The 23,507-nt window shown below is 39.3% G+C and overlaps 1 protein-coding gene across 5 annotated transcripts in view; it reads right to left on the bottom strand.

Annotated features, from left to right (window-relative positions):
• The window catches only part of LOC125453113 (mitogen-activated protein kinase kinase kinase kinase 4), a 272,621-nt gene that overhangs the window by 7,795 nt on the left and 241,319 nt on the right, over positions 1-23,507 (bottom strand). For all 5 annotated transcript variants that reach the window (XM_048532228.2, XM_059646599.1, XM_059646598.1 and 2 more), the window contains 6 exons: positions 21,880-22,050; positions 21,137-21,280; positions 15,439-15,573; positions 10,524-10,624; positions 6,404-6,553; positions 317-476 (listed from right to left, as the gene is read on the bottom strand). In XM_048532228.2, the coding sequence (XP_048388185.1) occupies positions 317-476; positions 6,404-6,553; positions 10,524-10,624; positions 15,439-15,573; positions 21,137-21,280; positions 21,880-22,050 (861 nt within the window). The remainder of the gene's footprint in view (positions 1-316; positions 477-6,403; positions 6,554-10,523; positions 10,625-15,438; positions 15,574-21,136; positions 21,281-21,879; positions 22,051-23,507) is intronic.

Genomic DNA, 23,507 nt, shown 5'->3' with positions numbered 1-23,507 from the left:
TTTAGCCTCTCAGTGGAAGGTATTACAAAATGGCAGCAACAGAGGTCTGGGATCATGAAGCAAAGGAGGCCAGTTTTCAAAAGCTGCACGGGCATACATCTCTCAGTCTCTACATTTTAAGAGTGTTAAAGCAACATGATAACAAAGGCGGCATTACAGAAACGGACTTTTAAATATGATATTGGTCAACAAAGTGCCAAAATTAAAAATACTAAAGGTCAAAAGAATAAGTTATTATTTTTAAATGTTCTTCTCAGAAGGCAGTATGTCCATGTGATCTCAGGCATCAATTTGTAATGATTTATTATCTACATACCAACAGAAGTAGGCATCTCTCCCCATTGTAGAACCACATCCTTAGTAATTCGTCCATACGTGTTAACATAGACTCCTTCATCCTCATAGCAGACCAATAATTCCATTCCATCTGTGTTTGGAAGTATGATAATCGCATGTGGTTGGATGCTGCTTTGGATCTGCCAAAACAAAACAAAAACAGCATCCGCTTTAGTCTCAAAAACTCAAAAACAAACAAGAAGCTTAAACTAGATCCTTCTTCCCCACATTTACCGTAGAACCAATCTTAATAGCCTACAGCAGCTTCAGCAACTGATTGAACAGTTCACGAACAGGTGTCTATTTAATGCACTCCCACTTATAAAAATCTGTTCTTAAATGACAAGATTTTCATCCCCCTACAGTTAATTTAAGGTATACTTATGCTACCCTTTCTCCTCATCACATATTGATTTAAGTTTCTCTGCACATAGAACATTACAGCACAGTACAGGCCCTTCGGCCCTCGATGTTGTGCCGACCTGTCATACCGATCTCAAGACCATCCAACCTACACTATTCCATGTACGTCCATATGCTTATCCAATGACGACTTAAATGTACCTAAAGTTGGCGAATCTACTACCGTTGCAGGCAAAGCTGGGTTCCATACCCTTACTACTCTGAGTAAAGAAACTACCTCTGACATCTGTCCTATATCTTTCACCCCTCAATTTAAAGCTATGCCCCCTCGTGCTCGCAGTCACCATCCTAGGAAAAAGGCTCTCCCTATCCACCTGATCTAACCCTCTGATTATTTTATATGTTTCAATTAAGTCACCTCTCAACCTTCTTCTCTCTAATGAAAACAGCCTCCAGTCCCTCAGCCTTTCCTCGTAAGACCTTCCCTCCATACCAGGCAACATCCTAGTAAATCTCCTCTGCACCCTTTCCAAAGCTTCCACATCCTTCTTATAATGCGGTGACCAGAACTGTACACAATACTCCAAGTGCGGCCGCACCAGAGTTTTGTACAGCTTCACCATAACCTCTTGGTTCTGGAACTCGATCCCTCTATTAGTATAAACTAAAACACTGTATGCCTTCTTAACAGCCCTGTCAACCTGGGTGGCAACTTTCAAGGATCTGTGTACATGGACACCGAGATCTCTCTGCTCATCTACACTACTAAGAATCTTACCATTAGCCCTGTACTTTGCCTTCCGGTTACTCCTACCAAAGTGCATCACCTCACACTTGTCTGTATTAAACTCCATTTGCCACCTCTTAGCCCAGCTCTGCAGCTTATCTGTGTCTCTCTGCAACCTGTAGTGTCCTTTGTCACTGTCCACAACTCCACCGAACTTAGTGTCATGTGCAAATTTACTAACCCATCCTTCTACGCCCTCATCCAAGTCATTTATAAAAATGACAAACAGCCGTGAACCCAACACCGACCCTTGCGGTATACCACTAGTAACTGGTCTCCAGGATGAACATTTCCCATCAACTACCACCTTCCGTCTTCTTTCAGCAAGCCAATATCCGATCAAAACTGCTATATCTCCCACAATTCCATTCCTCCACATTTTGTACAATAGCCTACTGGATGTGAGTTTGCTCGCTGAGCTGGAAGGTTAGTTTTCAGACGTTTCGTCACCATTCTAGGTAACATCATCAGTGAGCCTCCGATGAAGCGCTGGTGTTATGTCCCGCTTTCTATTTATCTGTTTAGGTTTCCTTGGGTTGGTGATGTCATTTCCTGTTCTTTTTCTCAGAGGATGGTCATAACACCAGCGCTTCATCGGAGGCTCACTGATGATGTTACCTAGAATGGTGACGACACGTCTGAAAACTAACCTTCCAGCTCAGCGAGCAAACTCACATCCAGAACCTCAGCCTGAGCTACAAATCTTCTCAAAACTCGCTAATAGCATACTGTGGGGAACCTTATCGAACGCCTTGCTGAAATCCATACACACCACATCAACTGGTTTACTCTCATCTACCTGTTTGGTCACCTTCTCAAAGAACTCAATAAGGTTTGTGAGGCACGACCTTCCCTTCTCAAAACCGTGCTGACTATCCCTAATCAATTTATTCTTTTCTAGATGATTATAAATCCTATCCCTTATAACCTTTTCCAACACTTTACCAACAACTGAGGTAAGACTCACTGGTCTATAATTACCAGGGCTGTCTCTACTCCCCTTCTTGAACAGGGGAACCACATTTGCTATCCTCCAGTCATCTGGCACTATTCCTGTAGACAATGACGAGTTAAAGATCAATGCCAAAGGCTCGGCAATCTCCTCCCTGGCTTCCCAGAGGATCCTAGGATAAATCCCATCCGGCCCAGGGGACTTATCTATCTTCACACTCTGTAGGATTTCTAATACCTCTTCCTTGTGAACCTCAATCACACCTAGTCTAGCAGCCTGTATCTCGGTATTCTCCTCGACAACATTGTCGTTTTCTAGAGTGAATACTGTTGAAAAATATTCATTTAGCGCTTCCCCCATCTCATCTGACTCCACACACAACTTACCACTACTATCCTTGATTGGGCCTAATCTTACTTTCGTCATTCTTTTATTCCTTAAATACCTATAAGAAAGCCTTAGGGTTTACCCTGATCCTATCTGCCAACAACTTCTCATGTCTCCTCCTGGCTCTTCTGAGCTCTCTCTTTAGGTCTTTCCTGGCTACCTCGTAGCCCTCAAGTGCCCTAACTGAGCCTTCACATCTCATCCTAACGTAAGCCGCCTTCTTCCTCTTGACCTGAGATTCCACTTCCTTCGTAAACCACAGCTCCCGCACTCTACAGCTTCCTCCCTGCCTGACAGGTACATTCTTATCTAGGACACACAGGAGCTTTTCCTTGAATAAGCTCCACATTTCTAATGTGCCCATCCCCTGCAGCTTCCTTCCCCATCCTATGCTCCCTAAATCTTGCCTAATCTCATTGTAATTGCCTTTCCCCCAGCTATAACTCTTGCCCAGTGGTATACACCTATCCCTTTCCATCACTAAAGTAAACATAACAGAATTGTGATCGCTATCACCAAAGTGCTCACCTACTTCCAAATCTAACACCTGGACAGGCTCATTACCCAGTACCAAATCTAATGTGGCTTCGCCCCTTGTTGGCCTATCTACGTACTGTGTCAGGAAGCCCTCCTGCACATACTGGACAAAAACTGACCCATCTATAGTACTCGAACTATAGTGTTCCCAGTCAATATTTGGAAAGTTGAAGCCCCCCTTGACAACTACCCTGTCTCTCACTCCTATCGAGAATCATCTTTGCTATCCTTTCCTCTACATCTCTGGAACTATTCGGAGGCCTATAGAAAACTCCCAACAGGGTGACCTCTCCTTTCCTGTTTCTAACCTCAGCCCATACTACCTCAGTTGACGAGTCCCCAAACATCCTTTCTGCAACTGTAATACTGTCCTTGACCAACAACGCCACACCTACCTCCCCTTTTACCATCTTCTCTGTTCTTACTGAAACATCTAAATCCCAGAACCTGCAACAACCATTCCTGTCCCTGCTCTATCCATGTCTCCGAAATGGCCACAACATCGAAGTCCCAGGTACTAACCCATGCTGCAAGTTCACCCACCTTATTCCGGACACTCCTGCCATTGAAGTAGACACACTTCAAACCAACTTCTTGCTTGCCGGTGCCATCTTGCATCCCTGAAACTTTATTTCGGACCACCCTACTCTCAACCTTTTCTATACTCGATCTACAATTTTGGTGCCCATCCCCCTGCTGAATTAGTTTAGACCCACCCAAATAGCCTTTGCAAATTTCCCCTCCAGGATATCAGTACCCCTCTGGTTCAGGTGAAGACCATCTTGCTTGTAGAGGTCCCACCTACCCCAGAAAGAGCCCCAATTATCCAAGAATCCAAAACCCTCCCTCCTGCTCCATCCTCTAGCCACGTGTTTAACTCCTCTCTCTCCCTATTCCTCGCCTCACTAGCAAGTGGCACAGGCAACAAACCAGAGACAACAACTCTGTTCGTCCTAGCTCTCAGCTTCCATCCTAGCTCCCTGAATTTCTGCCTTAAATCCCCGTCTCTCTTCCTACCTGTGTCATTGGTGCCAATGTGGACCACGACTTGGGGCTGCTCCCCCTCCCCCTTAAGGATCCCAAAAACACTATCAGAGACATCACGCACCCTGGCACCTGGGAAGCAACACACCAACTGTGAGTCTCTCTCGTCCCCACAGAACCTCCTATCTGTCCCCCTAACTATGGAGTCCCCAATGACTACTGCTCTGCTCCTCTTCCCCCTTCCCTTCTGAGCAGCAGGGACAGACTCTGTGCCAGAGACCTGTGCCCCACTGCTTTCCCCTGGTAAGTCCCCCCCACCCCCAACAGTATCCAAAACGGTATACCTATTGTTGAGGGGAATGGCCACAGGGGATCCCTGCACTGCCTGCCGGTTCCCTTTCCGTCCCCTGACCGTAACCCATCTGCCTTTTTCTTGTACTTGAGGTGTGACTACCTCCCTGTAACTCCTCTCAATAACCCCCTCTGCCTCCCGAATGATCCGAAGTTCATCCAGCTCCAGCTCCAGTTCCCTAAAGTGGTTTTCAAGGAGCTGGAGTTGGGTGCACTTCCCGCAGATGTAGTCAGCAGGGACACTAGTGGTGACCCTTACCTCCCACATTCTGCCGGAGGAACATTCAACTGTCCTGACCTCCATTCCCATTATTCTAAATTCCCAACACTGTTAAAAAATAAAGAATAAAAAATAAACTTGTTACCTTACCAATCAGGCACACAGAACTTTTTTTTGGTTAGAGGAGGAGGATGGGTGGGAGACACTACCCGAGTAGTGTTTCGGGTAACGCAACCACACAAAGATATTACCTCACTTACTCACCAGTCCTGTGTCCGCTCCTGCTCAGCGTCCCTCCGCCTATTCACGAGGTAAGCTATTTATAGATTCAAAAACAGTGACTCATCGGCTTCCCGACAGGCCCCTGCTCCAAGCTCCCGCTCGCGCTGCTGCTCAACCAGAAATAGAAGGCACCGACACTCGAGGTAAGCTTTTGCACTGGGACTCCAGTCTATACTTCTATGTTATCAAAGACATTCTATTCATTCTACAGTGTTTTAAATTGTTACCCACTTGTTGTTCCTCTGATTAGACATTAGGAAACTTTAATAGTATTCCTGCATGTCGAACTCCAAATCATTTAAAAAACAAATTAACTAACAGCACAGATACTAGCACACACAATCAACCTTTCTAGTACAATGAAAATATCCACTTATCCTTATTTCTTTCAGTCCTTTGGTCATCACTCTGTATACACAGGTACAGCCCATCCAAGACTGCATATCCTCACTTCCATACTAAGTCTGTTAATGGCTTAAAACAGATACAACACATTCCCTTCATCTACACACATCGTTTGCTGGTGGCATTTAATGTACATCTACAAAGAAGCAGTGATGGGCTAAAGATTGGCTGTCGTAAAAATGCATCAGCTTTATGGATACCTTGGAACCTTGTAATGTAACCATACCTTGTAATGAGAAACACATAACTCGAACTCTAAATCTTGTGTAAATTTCAGGTCAGTTCAACAATAATTCACAATGCAAACACTTGCAATGTTGACAGATAAGTTACACAAGTTCGGAAATTAATTTACACTACTGCATCAAAGACTCAGTCATTACAGCCTCAATCTTGCTTTCTGTTACTGAGTTTCCAAGAAACACATTTTGATCCAAATCTGAATTGCAAGATAAATAATGTTGAAATTTTGTTTTACAGTAAGAAATCCTATTTCCACCATTTTGATTTACGTTTCCAGAATAATAACATATATAACATTCAGAATTGTGAAGTTTGTACCAAGAGGATATACGTTTATAGCTTTTACTAACTTCCAATTGTAGGACAGAATAATTAGTCATTTTGACAACTTCAGATTTGTCTCAACTGAAACTAAATTTTGAATATTAGTGCATAATCTGAAACCAAACAAATGTTTCATAAACTTTATGAAGCATTTCAACACCATAATCATAAATCATTTCAAAAAGTTTATTTTAAGATTTATTTTGTAGAAAGATGAAGAATATAATCTTACATGTGTTGGCAGATAAATGTCATAGACAGTTCCCGAGTCCACATCAACAGCATGGAAGCCAGCACTGGAGCCATAGATCACTTTTAGCCTCTGCCCTTCCTCCACTGTGAGGTCTACCAATAATGGCCTGTGCAACATGTCTGTAAATGACTGCAAGGAAATAAAATGCAAGAGCAGGCATCATTACACACTTGATCTGATAATAAATAAGTAAATTTATACCTGTAAATTATGTTACCGGTTCAAATACAAACCCATTTGCAGCTGAATTATGATTTTTTTCCCACAAAAACATACAATGATAAATAAAAATCACACTCTGAAATTATACACAACTCTATTTGGTGTGTGTTCTTTTTCTGATAGATATAAAACTAACCCTGATACTGGGTATTCAATGGAAATAAGACAAAGGCTGACTACAATAATTAAGTATCTTCCATGTTTATTGTCCATAAATGCAACCATCTTAAAATGTATGGAACATGAAACATTGTTTAATTCGCATTTATTAACACTAATTTAATGGTACAAATAAATATATTCTACCTCTGAAAAACCCTTTAGTAAGAAGGTTGTTTTGGAAATATGGATAACACTGGTAAACAACATCCGTTCCCTGAAGGAATTTAGAATCAACGATTTGGATGGAATGATCATATACAGGCCACGATATTGGGATTGCAGGTGGCCTTTCCCGTTGAACAATCAAAGTGAATGGTGGGAAAATTGCTGCAGATGAAGGGCGGGAAGCTACTAATGACACTTCCACTTTGTCTTTCCACATTTCTTACTTTTCCTTAATCTATGCAAGTCCTTGGATTTATTTAAATAATTCATAAACAATTCTTGGTTACAAACAAAATATATGAAACATAATCTGTCCTGTTACTATTATAATTTGTTCCAAATTACTGAGATTGTAAATGATCATACTAGTTTGGTAAATACATTTACAACCAAGTACAGCCAGACACTTATGAGTGACTCCCACAGTCAATAGAAATGAAGATTTATGAACTCAAATGCAAATATAGCATAATACTCTTCACTCTGAAGCCAGTTACTGAGTGGAATTGCTTGGATGTTTAAGCTTTGCAAACAACTACATATTTGAACATTGGGTTGATTTGGATGTGGTTGAAGTGAGACCACTGAGAGAGAATGAAAGGATGCCAGAGACTAAGCAAGCTTGAGGGAGAGACAGCGAGGGAAAACTCAGTGAGATTGAGAGGGGTGAGAATAATACTGAGATGATACAGAATGATTTCGACAAGTTGCATCAGTGGACAAACGTGGATAAGTGTGAAAACTGAAAGAACCGCAGATGCTGGAAATCAAACAAAAACAGAAATTGCTGGGAAAGCTCAGTAGGCCGGACAGCATCCCTGTGGAGAGAAATCAGAGTGAATGTTCTGGGTCCAGTGACCCTTCGTCAGAATTCTGATGATAATATAACAATCATTCTGAGGTTCAATTGAAACACAAAGTTCTGATAGGGTTGGAAACATTGTATCCAAAGATGATGTTCCCTTGGTTAAGTGGTTCAAAACAAAGTGGTCACGGTCTCAGGATTTGGGAGCAAATTGCAGCAGATGCTGGAATCTGTGCTGAAAACAACAAATGCTGGAGTTCACAGAAGGTCAGACAGCATCCATGAAGAGAGAGTAAGCTAACATTTCAAGTTTAGATGACTTGAGCAACAGTCTGATGAAGAGACATCTAGACTTGAACCGTTAGCTTGCTTTCTCTCCATGGACGCTGTCTGACATACTGTGATCTCCAGCATTTGTTGCTTTCAGTCTTAGGATATGTGGTAGGCCATATCAGTCTGCAAGGAGGAGAAATCTTTTCACTCAGAGGGCAATGGGAATCTGTAGAATTCTCTTCCACAGAAGGCTGTGAAGGCAAATTCACTGAATATATTTTAAAAAGATTTAAATAGGTTGTTGTTTAGTGATAGCCCTGATTTATTAGGTGAGGTAAAAACCCTCAACTCATTTAGATCATAATCTGAACCTGAAGTGATGGAATCTGCAAGACTATAGAGCTGGAAGGTGAGGCTAGAATGGGCAGCATGTATTTTTTCACCAGCCAGTGCATACATGATGAGTTAAATGGCCTCTTGTGTTATAATTTTCCGATGGCTCCAGTGAGAGACCCTTTATTCACACACAATTGAAAACATTCTTTCAGCATCTGCCTTTGAGTCTCCTCAGAATCATGTGTGTTTCAATAATATTTAGTTTCATTTTCCCACATTCCAATAGGTATAGGTCCAGCCTGTCAAACTTTCCACATTAGGCAATGTTTTCACCCCAGGAATCAATTTAGGGAAGCATTCTTTGACTGGCAATTTTGCCCCTTTATAAATTGAGGCCAAAACAGCATGCAGAAATCTGAATGCAGACACACTGACAGTCTGTGTACAGGTGTAGAGACAGCAACAACGGCAGATGCTGGAGGAACACAGCAGGCCAGGCAGCATCAGAGGAGCAGGAAAGTTGGCGTTTCAGGTCGGGACCCTTCTTCAGATTTCAGCAGCTAGCCCAGCAGATATCTGAAGACCTGAAATGTCAACGTTCCTGCTTCTCTAATGCTGCATGGCCTGCTGTGTTCCTCCAGCTCCATATTGTATTGTGTCCGTACACGGGTATGGCAAGTTTTTGCTATTTTTAAATTCTAGCTCCCCGGTCAATAAAGGCCAATATTTCATTTTACTTCTGAATTACTTGTTGTATCTAGATATGGAATTTTTGTCATTCATACACAAAAAACATTCCACGTTCTATGTACCACAGCATTCTGCAGTCTCACTCCATTTTAAGTAATATTTTGCTTTCCAGTTTCTCCTACCAAAATGGGCAATTTCAGGTTCTGCCATGCTAGAATCCATCTGCCAAATTTTCACCCGTTCATTTTAACCATGTTATTTTGCAGACTCTTTGGACAGCATCTGGAGTTCTAATTAAGACCCCTGACATTAAGGTCAAACTGGGAACCATGCTCTCACACTGTGTCTGTAACAGATGGCTGATATGCTCCTCACCCCCATTTTCCACTCCCTTCTCTCCATAGCCCTTCAGCTCATTACTCCTTAAATTTATCGCACCGCACTTTGGGGTAGTGAGTTCCACAGATTCACAACCCTTTTGGGAGAAGTAGTTTCTCCTCAAATCTGTTTTAAATTTGCTACCCCTTATCCTAAGACTATGACCTCTTGTCCTAGAATTCCCCATAAGAGGAAGCATCAGCTCCACATCTACTTTATCTATACATTTTATCCATCTTGAATACTTCAATTTGATCTCCCCTTATTCTTCTAAATTCCAGAGGGTATAGGGATAAAATGACATTGCTGGGTAAGAGGGATGAGATGTGGTTTTGCTGTTTAAGATTTTTTATACTTTTTATTTTTCTCTCTCTTATATCAATATAATATTGCCTCTGCTTTATGTCCCCCCCCTCTTTGGATAATAAATTTGGGTTCGCAATTGAAACAAATTTTGTTATTTTGTGCCAATATGTCAAGTGACTAACCATCATGGTAAACACTGCAAAACTAAACTCCACTAAGCTAGGCTTCACGCAGAGATCTGAGTTGTCCTGTAAGATCATCAGCCGGGATCATAACATAGTTAATGCGGCACATCAAATAAGCTTTGGAAAATAAAATACATATTGCTGCTGGCTCCCCTTTATCTATCTTCTTCATTTGTCAAACTTCTCTTAAAGGAAACCTCAAAGATAGTTTCCAAAAGTAAGCCCACACAAACAGCAACATGATAATGCCCAGATAATCTGACTTGAACTGATATTGATTGAATGATGAACACTGGCCACAACACCATGCAAATACCCTGGCCCTCTTTTTAAAAAAGAAAGTGCTGTAAGATCTTCTTTACCACCCATTTAAAAAAAGACACCTACAACAATGCAGCACTCCCAACTGTACTGGAATTTCAGGCTAGATTTACAAGTTCAAGTTTCGAGGAGTGCAAATCGGACCCATAATTTTCTAACTTGGAGGCACGTGTTACTTATCTGGGCCTTGGTTAGTCTGGCAGTAACTATACTAAGACTAAAACTACAGCAAGCATTTTCAGTAATTATTACTTACCTTAAAGGCCATAAATTTGTGGTATGGTTTTGGCGCCCATGCATAGACTTCCACAGAATTCTTCAAAGCGATTACTAAAAACTTGATCCTTTCATATTTTACTAGAAAAGGAAATTAATTGTTAGCATTTTGTTGATAATTAAAACAAATGCAGCTTACTTTAGGTGAACAGGTTTAAGTAGGGTTAATAGGTCAACCACTAGTTAGCACAATGTTACAACAAAGTTTTTATTAAAAAATGCAGAAAATAGAAACACAATTGAAAACTGTAAAATATCATGGGAAGAAAGTGTAAAGATCTGTGCATATTTTAGAAATTCTTGCAGTCATAATTTCTAATTAATTTTGGGAAAACCCCACTGAAACGGTTTCATTTTTAACATGAAAAAGTCAGCCCAAACGGCCACAAATGTCTCATTAATTTTACAATGCTCAAAATTTCACGTATCGTTCATCAAATTATGCTCTTTATTTTAATTCTTTCAAATCTAGTTTAATTCAAATATTGTTAGCATTTGTTAGCACAATGTATGTAATTACATAACAACTTGTTAAAAGTCAAAAGAAAGAAAAATTAAAGAAATCTGTGAATTGAATTTAGTATAGCATGTGCAAAAATGAAAGGATTAGTAATTTCAATATAAATCAGTGTGCCTACTCGAGGTATTCAGTGCCTGCCAAAAGGAAGGCAAACAGGAATCTCTGCCAAAATGTATTAAAATATTTTTATCATTATCTAGCAATTTTTGTTGCATAACATATACAACAGAGCACAGAAAAAGTCCATTTGGCTCAAGTAATGTATGCCAAAGTTTATGTTCTATCCAAGTCTTTCACATCACTTTATCCAACAGCATCAGCATATCCTTTTAGTTCATTCTCGAGAAAATGATAATCTTGCCCCTCCAAAAAAGCAACTACATGCTAACAACCCAAAATCAGCTTTAAGGTACGAGACAGAGGCTCTTAGTAAAGGGTTGGTTCTCAGAATGGAGGCCTGTGACAAGGATCAGAGCTGGGTCCACTGCTTTCCATCATTTACATAAATAATTTGTACGTGAATATAGAAGCTGTGGTTAGTAAGTTTGCAGATGACACCAAAATGAGTGGTGTAGTGGACAGTGAAGAATATTATCTCAGAGTACAACAGGGCCTTGATCAGTTGGGCCAATGGGCCAGGAGAGACAGATGGAGTTTAATTTTTAAAAATGTGCGTTTTGCATTTCATAAGGCTTGTACACTTAACAGAAGGGCCCTGGGGAGTTTTATCAAACTAAGGGCCCTATGGGTGCAGGTGCATAGTTCCTTAAGAGTGGGGTCGCAGGCAGACAGGGTGGTGAACGTGGCGTATGGCAAGCTTGCCTTTATTTGTCAGTGCGTAGAGTATAGGAGTTGGGACATCATGTAGCAGCTACACAGGACATGGGAATACAGGACTTTTAGATTACTAAGTACAAAATGTGGTTGCCCTTCTATTGGAAAGATGTTGTTAAACTTTAGAGTGCATAAAAGATTTACAAGGATATTGCCAGGATGGAGGGTTTGAGTTATAAGGAGAGGCTGAATAGACTTTTTTTTTCCCCTTGGAGCAGAAGCTGTGGGGTGACATTATAGAGGTTTATAAAAATCATGAAAGGTATGGATAGGGTGAATTGCCAAGGTCTTTCTCCTAGGTTGGGGAAGTCCAAATCTAGACTGCATATGTTTAAGGTGAGCAGGGAAGGTTTAAAATGAACCTGAGGAGTAACTTTTTCACACAGAGGGTGGTGTGTGCATGGAACAAGCTGCCAGGGAAAGTGAAGGAGACAAGTACAATTACAACATTGAAAAGACACGTGGATGGGTACACGAATAGGAAGGGTTTAAAGGGATTTGGGCAAAATACTGGTAAATGGGACTAGGCCAGGTTGGTGCAAACAAGTTGGACCAAAGGGTCTGTTTCCATGCCGTATGATTCTATACTCCTTTGAAAGCAAAGGCTGAATTTTCTGCTGTCAGGTCATGAGTGTAGAGTCAAAACAATTCGCGGCTCCAGAATTGTGGCCTAAGAGAACGTGGCCTGGGGAAGGAACCTTCATCCCAGGGTGATGAGAATCCCCAGGAATCAGGCTTGATTACCCCAGTAAAAATGTGGAGGATGCTGGGTGCAGACGTGGATGGAAGGGCTGACTCAGTGCTCTGGCACAGTACTGAATTTAAAAAAAAATTTCCTCCACTCTTACCCCCATAGACATCAATGCCATCCCAAGCCCTTCTGCCACCTCATAACCACTCATAGCTATGTCAACATATTTCATTTTGCGTGCTCCACAGCCCATGACAGTTTCAATGTGAACTTAGATACATGTGGAAAAGTTGGCACTAAGTTTCTGAAAATCCACAGCTGGTGGGAGAATAAGCTGATGCGAACACAAAAAAGGCTGAAAAACAGTACAAATCAGGGAAGTGATGAGCCTAAGCATAAAATGGACATGGGTCAAATAGGGTGACATTCTGCAAAGGTCAGACATCAGTCAGAAAAATTGAGAAGCAGAATACTTGTTTATGAAATGGCAAGTCCCCAACCTAAGGAAGACTTGTCGCAATTATAACAGCATAGACTTCTGGTGTCCTTACCTAAGGACATCCACAAATGAGCCCATGGATGGCTTTGTTAAATTGCATCACAACTTATTACAATGTCCATATCTGTAACTCTTACTCTTTTACCTCATTTATATTTTTAATATCCAAGTAGTATTTGGACATCTTTCTCTTGCGTAACAATTATAAACTAGAAGTTCTAAAGCTCCTTCCCATTTAACAAAATTTAAGCAATGAATTTAAACAGCAGACAGGAAAAAAATCAAGTGTCATGTTAAATTTCAAACTTTCCATACAGCTATCATTTGGTTAGAGAACCACTACCAAAGATCCTTCTAAATCTCATATTCATGATAGTTCAACTCAATTGTGAACTGTCACTGTAACGGGGAAGGATGAAACAAGAATCCTGCCACTTAGCAGAAGGCTCTAATCTTATTTAATCCCCTCTTCTGCAGGAATGTAAATGTATTTCCAGCCTTTGCTTATGTTTTTGAAGATTTGCCATGTGTAATTGGTGGGGATGGGGGAAGAGAAAAAGAGTCACATTACACTTTCAATAAGGAAGTTTATCAAATTTTTTCAGTAATAGTTTCTAAAAAAAAAGCACTTTTGCTTCTCCATTTCTCTATTGTTCCATAACTACACGGCCTCATGCATGGCTGATGACATTTATCAATCTGAACATAACGAAATTTAAATTCGATGGGTTAATTAGCTACATAAAAAAATTGCCATTTATATAAAATCTAGATACTCAGACTAGATGGCATCCAAAGGTGGAACTCACTATCAGGATAAACTGAATCTTGCAGAGATGGGAGAAATAAGAAAATTTGATTCAAAACCTTTCTGACATTGAGAAGGAAGCTAATGGTGGAGCTTAGATTGAAGAGAGAGGGGAAAAAAAACAGAACAGCCTTTCAAAATTCAGACCATTAATTTAGGAATTAGAATATGGTGAATTTCACAGCACGTAGTAAATTCAACAACAATTTCCAGAATCAGCACCTGCGCAGTTAATTATTAAAGCTTAGAAGGTGCTGTCCAAATCAGCCCAAAGCCTTGCTGTATCAGTGCTTCACCAACAAACTTGGCATTAAAATGCACACAAATACAAACAAAACATGCAAGGAAATCTCAGCATTTCTGCATTCAGATTTTCAAGGTTAGGTTGCCAAAGATTTATCAGATCATAGGGCTGCTGTCTCATGACAGAGTGGTAAGTAGAGGTGATTTAACCCACAGGTGAGGGGACAGGTTGAGAAGGAGAGTCCTTTCATGATAACCTCAGTCAGTGCAGGAATTGAACCCAGATAGTTGGCATGATTCTGCTTCTCAAACTAGCTGCCCAGCCAACTGAGCTAACCAACCAATGACTGTAAAACAGTGTGGTAAATCATTACCATTAACAAGCAACCATGGCACTGAAAATTTATTCTTACAGATGTTAAGCTTTATTCTTTCAGAATTATGTGTTGGGTATTTATTTTAAATTAAAACGCAGATACTTTTATCTTTGCCGCTATGCTTGTGTGTCCTCTAGTCCCCTTCTTCACTTCCTTTTGATTTGTTGTTTTCTGACACACAATTTTGCAATGAAGTAAATCCAGTGTATACTTCCTGATTTATATTACTGCACGCAATATCTTAGCAGAGTCAGGTACAGGGTTAAGCATACAAATTCTGTTCCGTCACCAAATGTTAAGAGAACAGTATCTCTAGCTGAGCGTTATTTGCACTTCCCAGTACTTAAATACCACAGAGTGAGATTTCAAATGCGATCATCAAGTGCCTGAAAGCAATTTTATGACTTTATGGTGCTGAAGCAACTTTAGACCTGCCAAAATTCCCTTCACCTTTGACTTACAACTGGCAGGAATGAGAGATTTTTTCTTCAGTCGACGCAAAGTCTCCACAGAAGCAGCAATAGTAACAGCCAATTTTCCAATCACAACTTTAGCACTACTGGATTCAGAACTATATTTTCAAGATCGTTTTTTAATATTTTCTAAATCCAGTGCCATTACACAAAATAGATGCCACTTTTAGCAAAAAAATTAATGTACTAGAATAATTATATACTGAGTAAATGTATCAAGATAGAGCAAACAGTAGTCACTGTGAGCTGCTGGCTTAGTGCAGTGAAATTTTAAATTATGTAAAATGCCAGCAAGTGATTTAATAAAAGGATTTCACACACAGATGCATATTGCAGATCAATGGCAGATGAAAGTAATATAGATTTTTCATATAATTTATAATGCTGCAGACATGCTAACATGTTTATAACTCTACTACTTTGGTTTAAAGTGCACAATAATTTTCTTACCAACTTTGTAGTGTACACATCCTTCTAAATCTCCAACTGTTGTCCAGCCTTGTTTCTTCTCTACTTCAGGATCATTGTGCAATATCTTGTTTCTTAACCAGGACAAATAATATACTCGCAATTTGTTTTTCTTCCCTTTAAGCAGATAATGCAAAATTATGGAAGGTTACAATTTAGAAGAATGAACTGTATGAAATATTTATAATAAAGTGAAACAATAAAGTATCAGCACAAGACTATCAGTATGTAAAGAAATGCTCATGAATCTACAGAACTTTTGGAAGAACAACCTGGAGCTTAATAATTCCTATGTGGCCTCATCTGATGGAAGGTTTTTCAGTCTTTGTGCTGGAATTTGGGAGATTGTCGATACTATATAAGTAATATTCAAACTAGACAACCTCTGTTGAATTATTGCCTTAATGTATTGTTTGTTAACCTTATTTGACCGTTAAAACCGAAAGCACAGTCTAATGTTATTCTGGACCCACTTGAATTCAAGAAACATCATTTGAGAGAATAAAAAGTTGCTGAACTCAAACAATGGAACAGATTCAGTGGCTAACACCAAGAAACACTATATATTTGACTGAATAGTAAGTGTAAGTATAATTTCTATGAGATGCAGCTCACTGATGTAATTAAATGATCAGTGCAGAGAACAAATCCACCACTGTCCACATATAAACATGACGGCAGCAAGCACTCACAGATCAGTAGGCAAACGTTAATACAAATGTTGCTGTAAGATTATTTACAAATGTTGCTGTAAGATTATTTACAAATGACAAAGACTCAGGCAAGGCTGTTTGCTGGAATTAGCCACCAAAACAGTGAACAAAAATGAAGTGCAATTGAAGGAGAGCCGCATGGATGGAGTGAAGGAATAATGACAATCAGAACTGGGGACATTCGGGAATTAAAAGGAAACAGTATGGATTGTTTTTATCAGATTTATTATAAATATGCTGAAAGAAGATAATTTCAGTACTAAGCACTCTAAAGACTAATTTCACCAAATCTCCATAAAGAGCTGAAATTGAGATGACATTACTTAATTGTATGGCATCTAATTTCCTCATATGGATCTTGCAGAAATATTGAAAATGTACAATGTGCAACTGTAAATACTTATGAAATAATGCTTCAAGTACTCGGGTATTTCCTGTCCACAAAAAGACAGATCAGGTCCTACCACATCAATCAACACCTTATTCATTAGCAACAATACAATTAAGCAGCACTTTTCTCAGTGATACCCTGACCATTCAACCTCAGACCTCATTATAGCCTTGATCCAAACATGGACAAAAAAAAACCTAAACTCCAGAGGCGAGGCAAGAGTCAATGTGTTTAATATCAAAACAATATTTGACAGAGACTGGCATCAAGGAGCCCTTGCATAACTATAGTCTATGGGAGTCAGGAGAATCATGACAGTGGAATCACGTCTAGCAAAGAAAACATGATTGTGGTTGCTGGAGGTCAAACACTTCACTCCAAGGATATCACTGCACCCAGTTCCTCAGGGTTATATACTAGGAGAACAATTAAATATTTTTGCAATGCAACATTTCCATCTCCACCAGTAAAGTCACTACTTGTATTTAATTTCTTGCTAGTTGACCCAACTTACTAAGGGATTAGCTCCTTGAACAGAAGAGAATAACACGCTGCCTTTTAATCAGCCACAGTTCTAGAGTCTATTGCTAGAAAGTCTACAAACATAACACTCCAGAACGTTCTGTTGTAGATCAGAAGCATATTTTACACTCTTAGTTAATCAAATTGGGGGTCTCAATCTTGGGTATGCTGTCACTGGACTTCCATAGCAGAAAAGTGATGGCTTTTCACTGGGGCGTAAAAATGTGAATCAACTTAAGCTGGTATCACTTAACAAAAATGCTTAATGCTGTGTTAGAATGTTTAAAACAAAAACTCAATCTTCTCAAAGGTCTCACGGTCCAGTAAAGTCTGAAAAATCTTGAGGACACAAAGAGATAACTTAATCATCTTCAAATCAAATTTGTCATATACTATTTATTAGTAGTAAAGAGAGCATAAAAATTGTATGCGGTGATTACAGATGTAGCCATAAGGGTACAGATGGGCAAGTTTCAGAATAATAAATGCACATTTTAAAAACAAAAGCTCATTATAATATGTAGAAGTGTTATCAAAGAGGTCACACTGTCAACATCATTCAAAAGGTAAAATAGTTTATTTATTCATCACTCGAATGATTTGGGCAAGAGCTTATTAGGTAAGTGCCTGGTAACAACCATGGGTTCCACCCCTTCTGCTTCACACAGCAAACACATATTGTCTCAGTTAAAACTCAGAAGACTGAAAATGTAACAGAAATATATTTTCATGTTTTAAAAAATCTGACATAAAAGTAGAACCCACTCTAATAAAGCAATAATTTTGTTTACTTCACAGTTAAAATGCTTTACTGACAATTACTCCAAAATATCTTTGCCCCAAAGCCTGACAACTTTCAATGAAACTACACAGTAAAATTACAAATCCACTGAACAAAACTTCAATCTAATTGCAAGAATTCAACATAACCACCATTGAGCTTTGTTGACCACTTTTTGTCGTGTCAAATTTAAACATATCTTCATTGTTCACCAAATGTGCGTTTGTTCTTTACGGTGGCCACCAAAACAGTAGAACTTACTTCTCAGAAAATGTCTCAACTTTTAAAATTCTGATGTTTAAGCGCTACCCTCACACTGACAGCAAAGGATCAGATCTTCAGTCCACTGTTTTGAGCGTGTTCTTACCCAGGTTGCATAAATCAACCAATTACAGCTGAAAAAAGACTAATGCCCACTAGCTGGTGCTGAATAGCACAGATCGTATGCAACACTGTGCTGCAGTCCAGTGGCTATCCTGGGAAATGCAGCCATAAAACCATTACATTGAATGTAGTTTTAGTCTCTGGTTTATTCATTTTAATAAATTCCAATATTCCTCATTCTAAACTGTACAGGCTTGATGGGATGGGAAACTTGATTCAGTCAGAAGGCTTTAAAACACGCCCAGGTAAATTAGCAGAACCAGACTGCAGTGTCATTCAAAATTAATATATTTACATCGTGCTTCTTGATGTTACAGTTGATGCTTCCTTCTTCAACTGCGTAATATCTGTAACATAACTTGGGATTTACTGTGCAGTTATAGGTTGATGGAAATCTCTTTAAAACCAACACTCAATCTCCCAATACGAAGGAAGAACAAGACCCTTGATTAATGTATCTAAGGTTGTGAGAGACAGTGTGGATGGGAAGAACCTACTTCACTTATCCGTAACTAGGGGGCACAGATTTAAAGTGATTGGGAGAAAGATGTAAGAGGAGATGAGGAAAATGCTTTTCATTCAGAGGGTGACTGGAGCTCTGGAATGGCCTGCCTAAAAGGGCAGTAGAGGAAAAAGCTCTCAATTCACTTAAAAAGGTGTCCAAATATGCACCTGCAATGCCAGAACCTTCAGGGATATGAGCTGAATGCTGAAAATGGGATTAGGATACACAGCCTGTTTGTCTGGAAGTGCAGACATGATGTCACCTTTCTCTGAACCATAAATATTTTCATATCTTCTAAATATTCGAAGAGGAACAAAGTGCTGGGACGTAAGGAGAGCTTGGGGGAGTGACAGTTCCTGAATTACTCCCTAGAAGGACCAGCATGAACATAATGGATCGAACATCCTTCTTCTGTGCTCCAATAATTCTATAATTATACCACAGTGGACCCTTGGAATCAATATTAAATGTACTGTGATGCTAAGAACAGCTCCACACAAAGAAAGAAGAATGCTGAGGGAGCGTAAAGCAAAAATTAAAAACTCTTCAAATCATACAACTATGACAATAGACATACTAAGACTCATTTAATTTCAGACATGATGAGGTAATAACTAAGTGCTCAATTGTTCCAAAGAATCAAGAAATAAATACAGGGTACTGATATGGAATCAAAAACTGTCTCTGACAGACTGTTCTGTTGAATGGACCAATGAGTGTTTGGGTACATGTTGACAAAACCAAGAATCACAGAGCCCCACATACCAAATGTCCCATTGGAGTTATCCTGGTATATCCCAGGATCTTGCTAGTTTCATCACCAGGAATCATTCCAGTGCCCCACTCTCCAGTTTCAGTTTCCTACTTAGCTATCCAGTAAGTCAATTACCATCAACTCATGGGCTGGAGTTACCCAAGAATGATGCCTACATGCTCTCTTGACATTCTCAATACTATTTACCAGACTCAGTCAACCCCAACTTCAATGTGGGAAATACGTTCTTCTATTTCAGGAGGTTTAGTAAGGGATAACCTCACTTTGGAATTGATTCTCCTTTCACTGAGTCTTCAAACTTCATCATTTAAATGACTGTCAAAAGGTTTTCAGGCAACTGAAGTAATTAGGAAGGCAAATAGAGTGTTGCACTGTAGTGCAAGATACTGACTTTAGAAGTCAGGAAATCTGGTAAATATAGTAAATGGAATTGGTGAGACCACAATTAGAGTACTGACAACAGATTTTTCCCCTTATTTCAGGAGGGACACAACTGCACTGGAGCCAATTTAGAGAAGGTTGACAGAGTTGATTTCTGAAGGGCTTGAGATGATATTATAGCTTTAAGAGGTTTTTTTCTGTCCTGGCTTTTTGAATGAAGAGATGTTGAGACAGAAGTCTGAGTGGTCTGTGCCAAGTCAACAAAGTAAACAGCTTGAGAGGCATGTGTATTTTCTTTTAATGTTCAAACACTAGAAGCAGTACGAATGGATGGAGTCAGGCTCCTACAGAACCAGAATTTCAGTTTAGCTTTCAGTAGTTGCAGAAACTGCTACCTCTCTCTGTTACAGCTAAAAGCTTGGGTTCTGTCTCACGTGCAATTCTGGAAGCAGAAAATCTGTTTTACTAACTTTGCCTTTGCCAGCGGTATGTTTATGCAATGTTACAACATTGGAACAGATGCGTTTGATAGTTAAATAATCTGTTAAGTTTTCCTATAGTGTTAAAGGTACCCCAATTATTCTGACTTTTGTTTGTATTTTAATTGGGGGTAAGAATAACGCTGCGTAGTGTAACCAATTGAAGTAGTATTTATAACACAGCACCTTATACTTGTCTTTAAATAAAATACAAGTTGGGTCTAGGCTGTCTCATTGACGTATTTGCAAGGGGTTTGATCCGGTCTATAACAGTTTCACTGTTTTAAGAGGAAGGACTGAGCAGATTGGACTGATACTCAGTGGATTTTGAAAGAATGCGGTTATCTTATTGCAACATCAAAGATTCTGAAAAAGTTTGACTGTGCTAGTGCAGAGCTAAGATACACTGATTGGGAAATTTAGAATTAAAAGTGCATTATTTAAGATTAAGGGGTGTATCATTTAAGATGGGAGTTGAGGAGGAATGTTAGTCTTTTGAACTTTCTACTCTGGACAGCACTGGGAGTGAAAGCTTTTGACTCAAATAATGCATGTTAATTTGTCATAACAAATTAATTTTAACTGAATTGCACTACCCAATTTTAAATGGTCAACTAGTCACGCTAGTTGCATGCAAACACCTGCCAAAAGCATGAAGCTACTTTTCTACATTCATTTAGAAATTCTGTCACAAAACATGACATACCACAACAGGAGTTTAATATTTCTACACGCAAAAGTACACTAACCCGATATTGTCACCAGCACATTCAATCCCTCAAGCACATCCATTTGCTGAAAACGTCTGCGATTAATCAGGGGATACACCTTTCCTTGACCACTCCTGTCCAGCAGCATCAACCCACTTTCAGTACCCACTAACAAATTCACACCTGAAAAAAACAAAACAGCAAGATGTAAACATCCTGTTCATTTAGTAAAGGAGTATTTACATTAACAAAAACAGAAGTTGCTGGCGAAGCTCAGCAGGTCTGGCAGCATTTGAGGAAGGTCAGCAGACCTGAAATGTTAACTATGATTTTTCTTCACAGATGCTGCCAGACCTACTGATCACTTCCAGCAACTTCTGTTTTTTTCTGAATTGCAGCATCCACAGTTCTTTCAGTTTTTACTTACATTAACAGTCGAGCGCACTAAACAGCAGTTTTGCTTTGTGACAACTAGTTAGTGCAAATCTAAAGTCAGCATTGAATGAATGTAGTGCATTTCTTTCTATTTCATTTGAGTGTAAGATCAGACTCAATGTCCACATTTGTTCTACAACTTCTTTGATTGTCCCAAAATAAACTGCTCAGTAGTAGCACAGCATTTGTAGTTATACATGAGGTCTAAGTTCTTTCTCAACTGAAATAAAAAGCCTAGCTTGATGGGAAATATGCACTTCAACCTCTACACTCGATCTTATAGCATATTCAAATTTCCACACTTCAATGTACAAGAACTCTTTGACAGATTAAACAAAAGAACTTGCCCCACAACGCAGCACAAAGGATTTCAGAGTTGAATCTCTTCTTGTACTTCCGGATTTCAGGTGTGTCGCTCTGTGGCCTGATGTTGGTTGGATTTACATTGACAACAGATCCTTTTCTGCTTGGATCTTGCTTCACTGACTCTGGTCTAATCTGGTCATTAGAGAAAACAACTACAAAAGACAAATGTCAGAGTTACAAATCAGTTCAATATTGTTGTCTGTCCATACCTCTTCCATTAATAATTCTGAAAAATTCAAACTATATAACACAATCCTTCACATTTTAATAACATTTCCCAAGACTCGTATCACATTCAAAATGTTACGTCTGTTTCTCTCTCCATAGATGCTGCCAGACCTGAGCTTTAAGCATTTTCTGTTTTTTTAAACACTATTTTTGATCTTAGTTTTTCGTATCTTTAATGCTGCCAGACCAATAGCTAATGCAGCCAAGTGTTCAAATCACAAGAGGGTGTCTACAAAATTGATTTGTTAGGTTGTTGCCGAGATTCTCAGCTGGGTTGTCATTCTGCCTTCTATAAGTGGACTATTTCAGTTCAAAGTGAATGATATCAATAATTGATTAAAAGGGCCACAGGAGTCTTCTCTTTCCTTAACCAATTTTAAGGTAGCGATTAAACATGGCAGTTCTGCAAGCAAATATTTTGTTATTGCATACTTGGCGTTTGAATTAGCTTTATCAACAACAGAATTAATTTTAAGATCATATAATACACTGGACACATGAATGTGCATTCTCCAGGCTGTCAATTCACCAGCATTGAAAGTAGAGAAATTAGCTGCTTCCAACATAATGCTCCTTTACACACATCAGAAGCCACTGTGATCAATTGAGGCTACAGGTACCATGCCCATTTGAAAATTCTTTGGGAGGACAGAAGGGTCATTTTATGACCTCAGGGTCTTTTGCAGACTTTTTTGATGCTGCTTGTGATGGGATTAGCAAGGAACAAATGGAAGTTATGGGATAGTGATAGCCAGGGAAGGATGAATAAGGCAACCTAATTAGTTAAGTGTGGCAAACATAGAAGCATTATTTTTTCATTAATAAATTGCTAAAAATTAACATCCATTAGATTTGAATGAAAAGTTTTAGAAAATTGTCAGGTATCTCACGAGAATATATTAAAGTTGATCAAGAGGCAATAGGGGAGGGTCACCTTAAAATACTCACAAACACTATAGACAAAAACACTGAAATTGAATGGGACTAACTGCCGGTTAGCCAAATGGATCTGATATTCTGCATTCTAGTGTAATAAAGGAAGTGGTGATAGAGATAATAATATAATTTGGTTGCAATATTCCAAAATACACTTAACTCTAGAAAGGTCCCAATAGATTGGAGAACTGCAAATGTAACTCCCCTATTTAAGGCAGAGAAGAGAGAAATGCAAGAAGTTACAGGCATATTATCCCAATTCAGAGAAAATCTTGGAATCCATTATTAAAAAAATGGCAAGATGTTCAGAAAATCATTATGCAATCAAGCAAAGTCAACGTGGCTTGATGAAAAGGAAATGTTGTGCGACAGATTTACTAGACTTCTCCTAACGATGTAATAAGCATGAGGCCTAAATGCATGTCAGCAGCTGTGGGATAGAATT

The sequence above is a fragment of the Stegostoma tigrinum genome, chromosome 6, assembly GCF_030684315.1.
Source record: "Stegostoma tigrinum isolate sSteTig4 chromosome 6, sSteTig4.hap1, whole genome shotgun sequence".
In the NCBI taxonomy this organism is placed as follows: Eukaryota; Metazoa; Chordata; class Chondrichthyes; order Orectolobiformes; family Stegostomatidae; genus Stegostoma; species Stegostoma tigrinum.
Note: the sequence above shows the minus strand (reverse complement) of the source record. Positions and strands in the feature narration are given on the sequence as shown.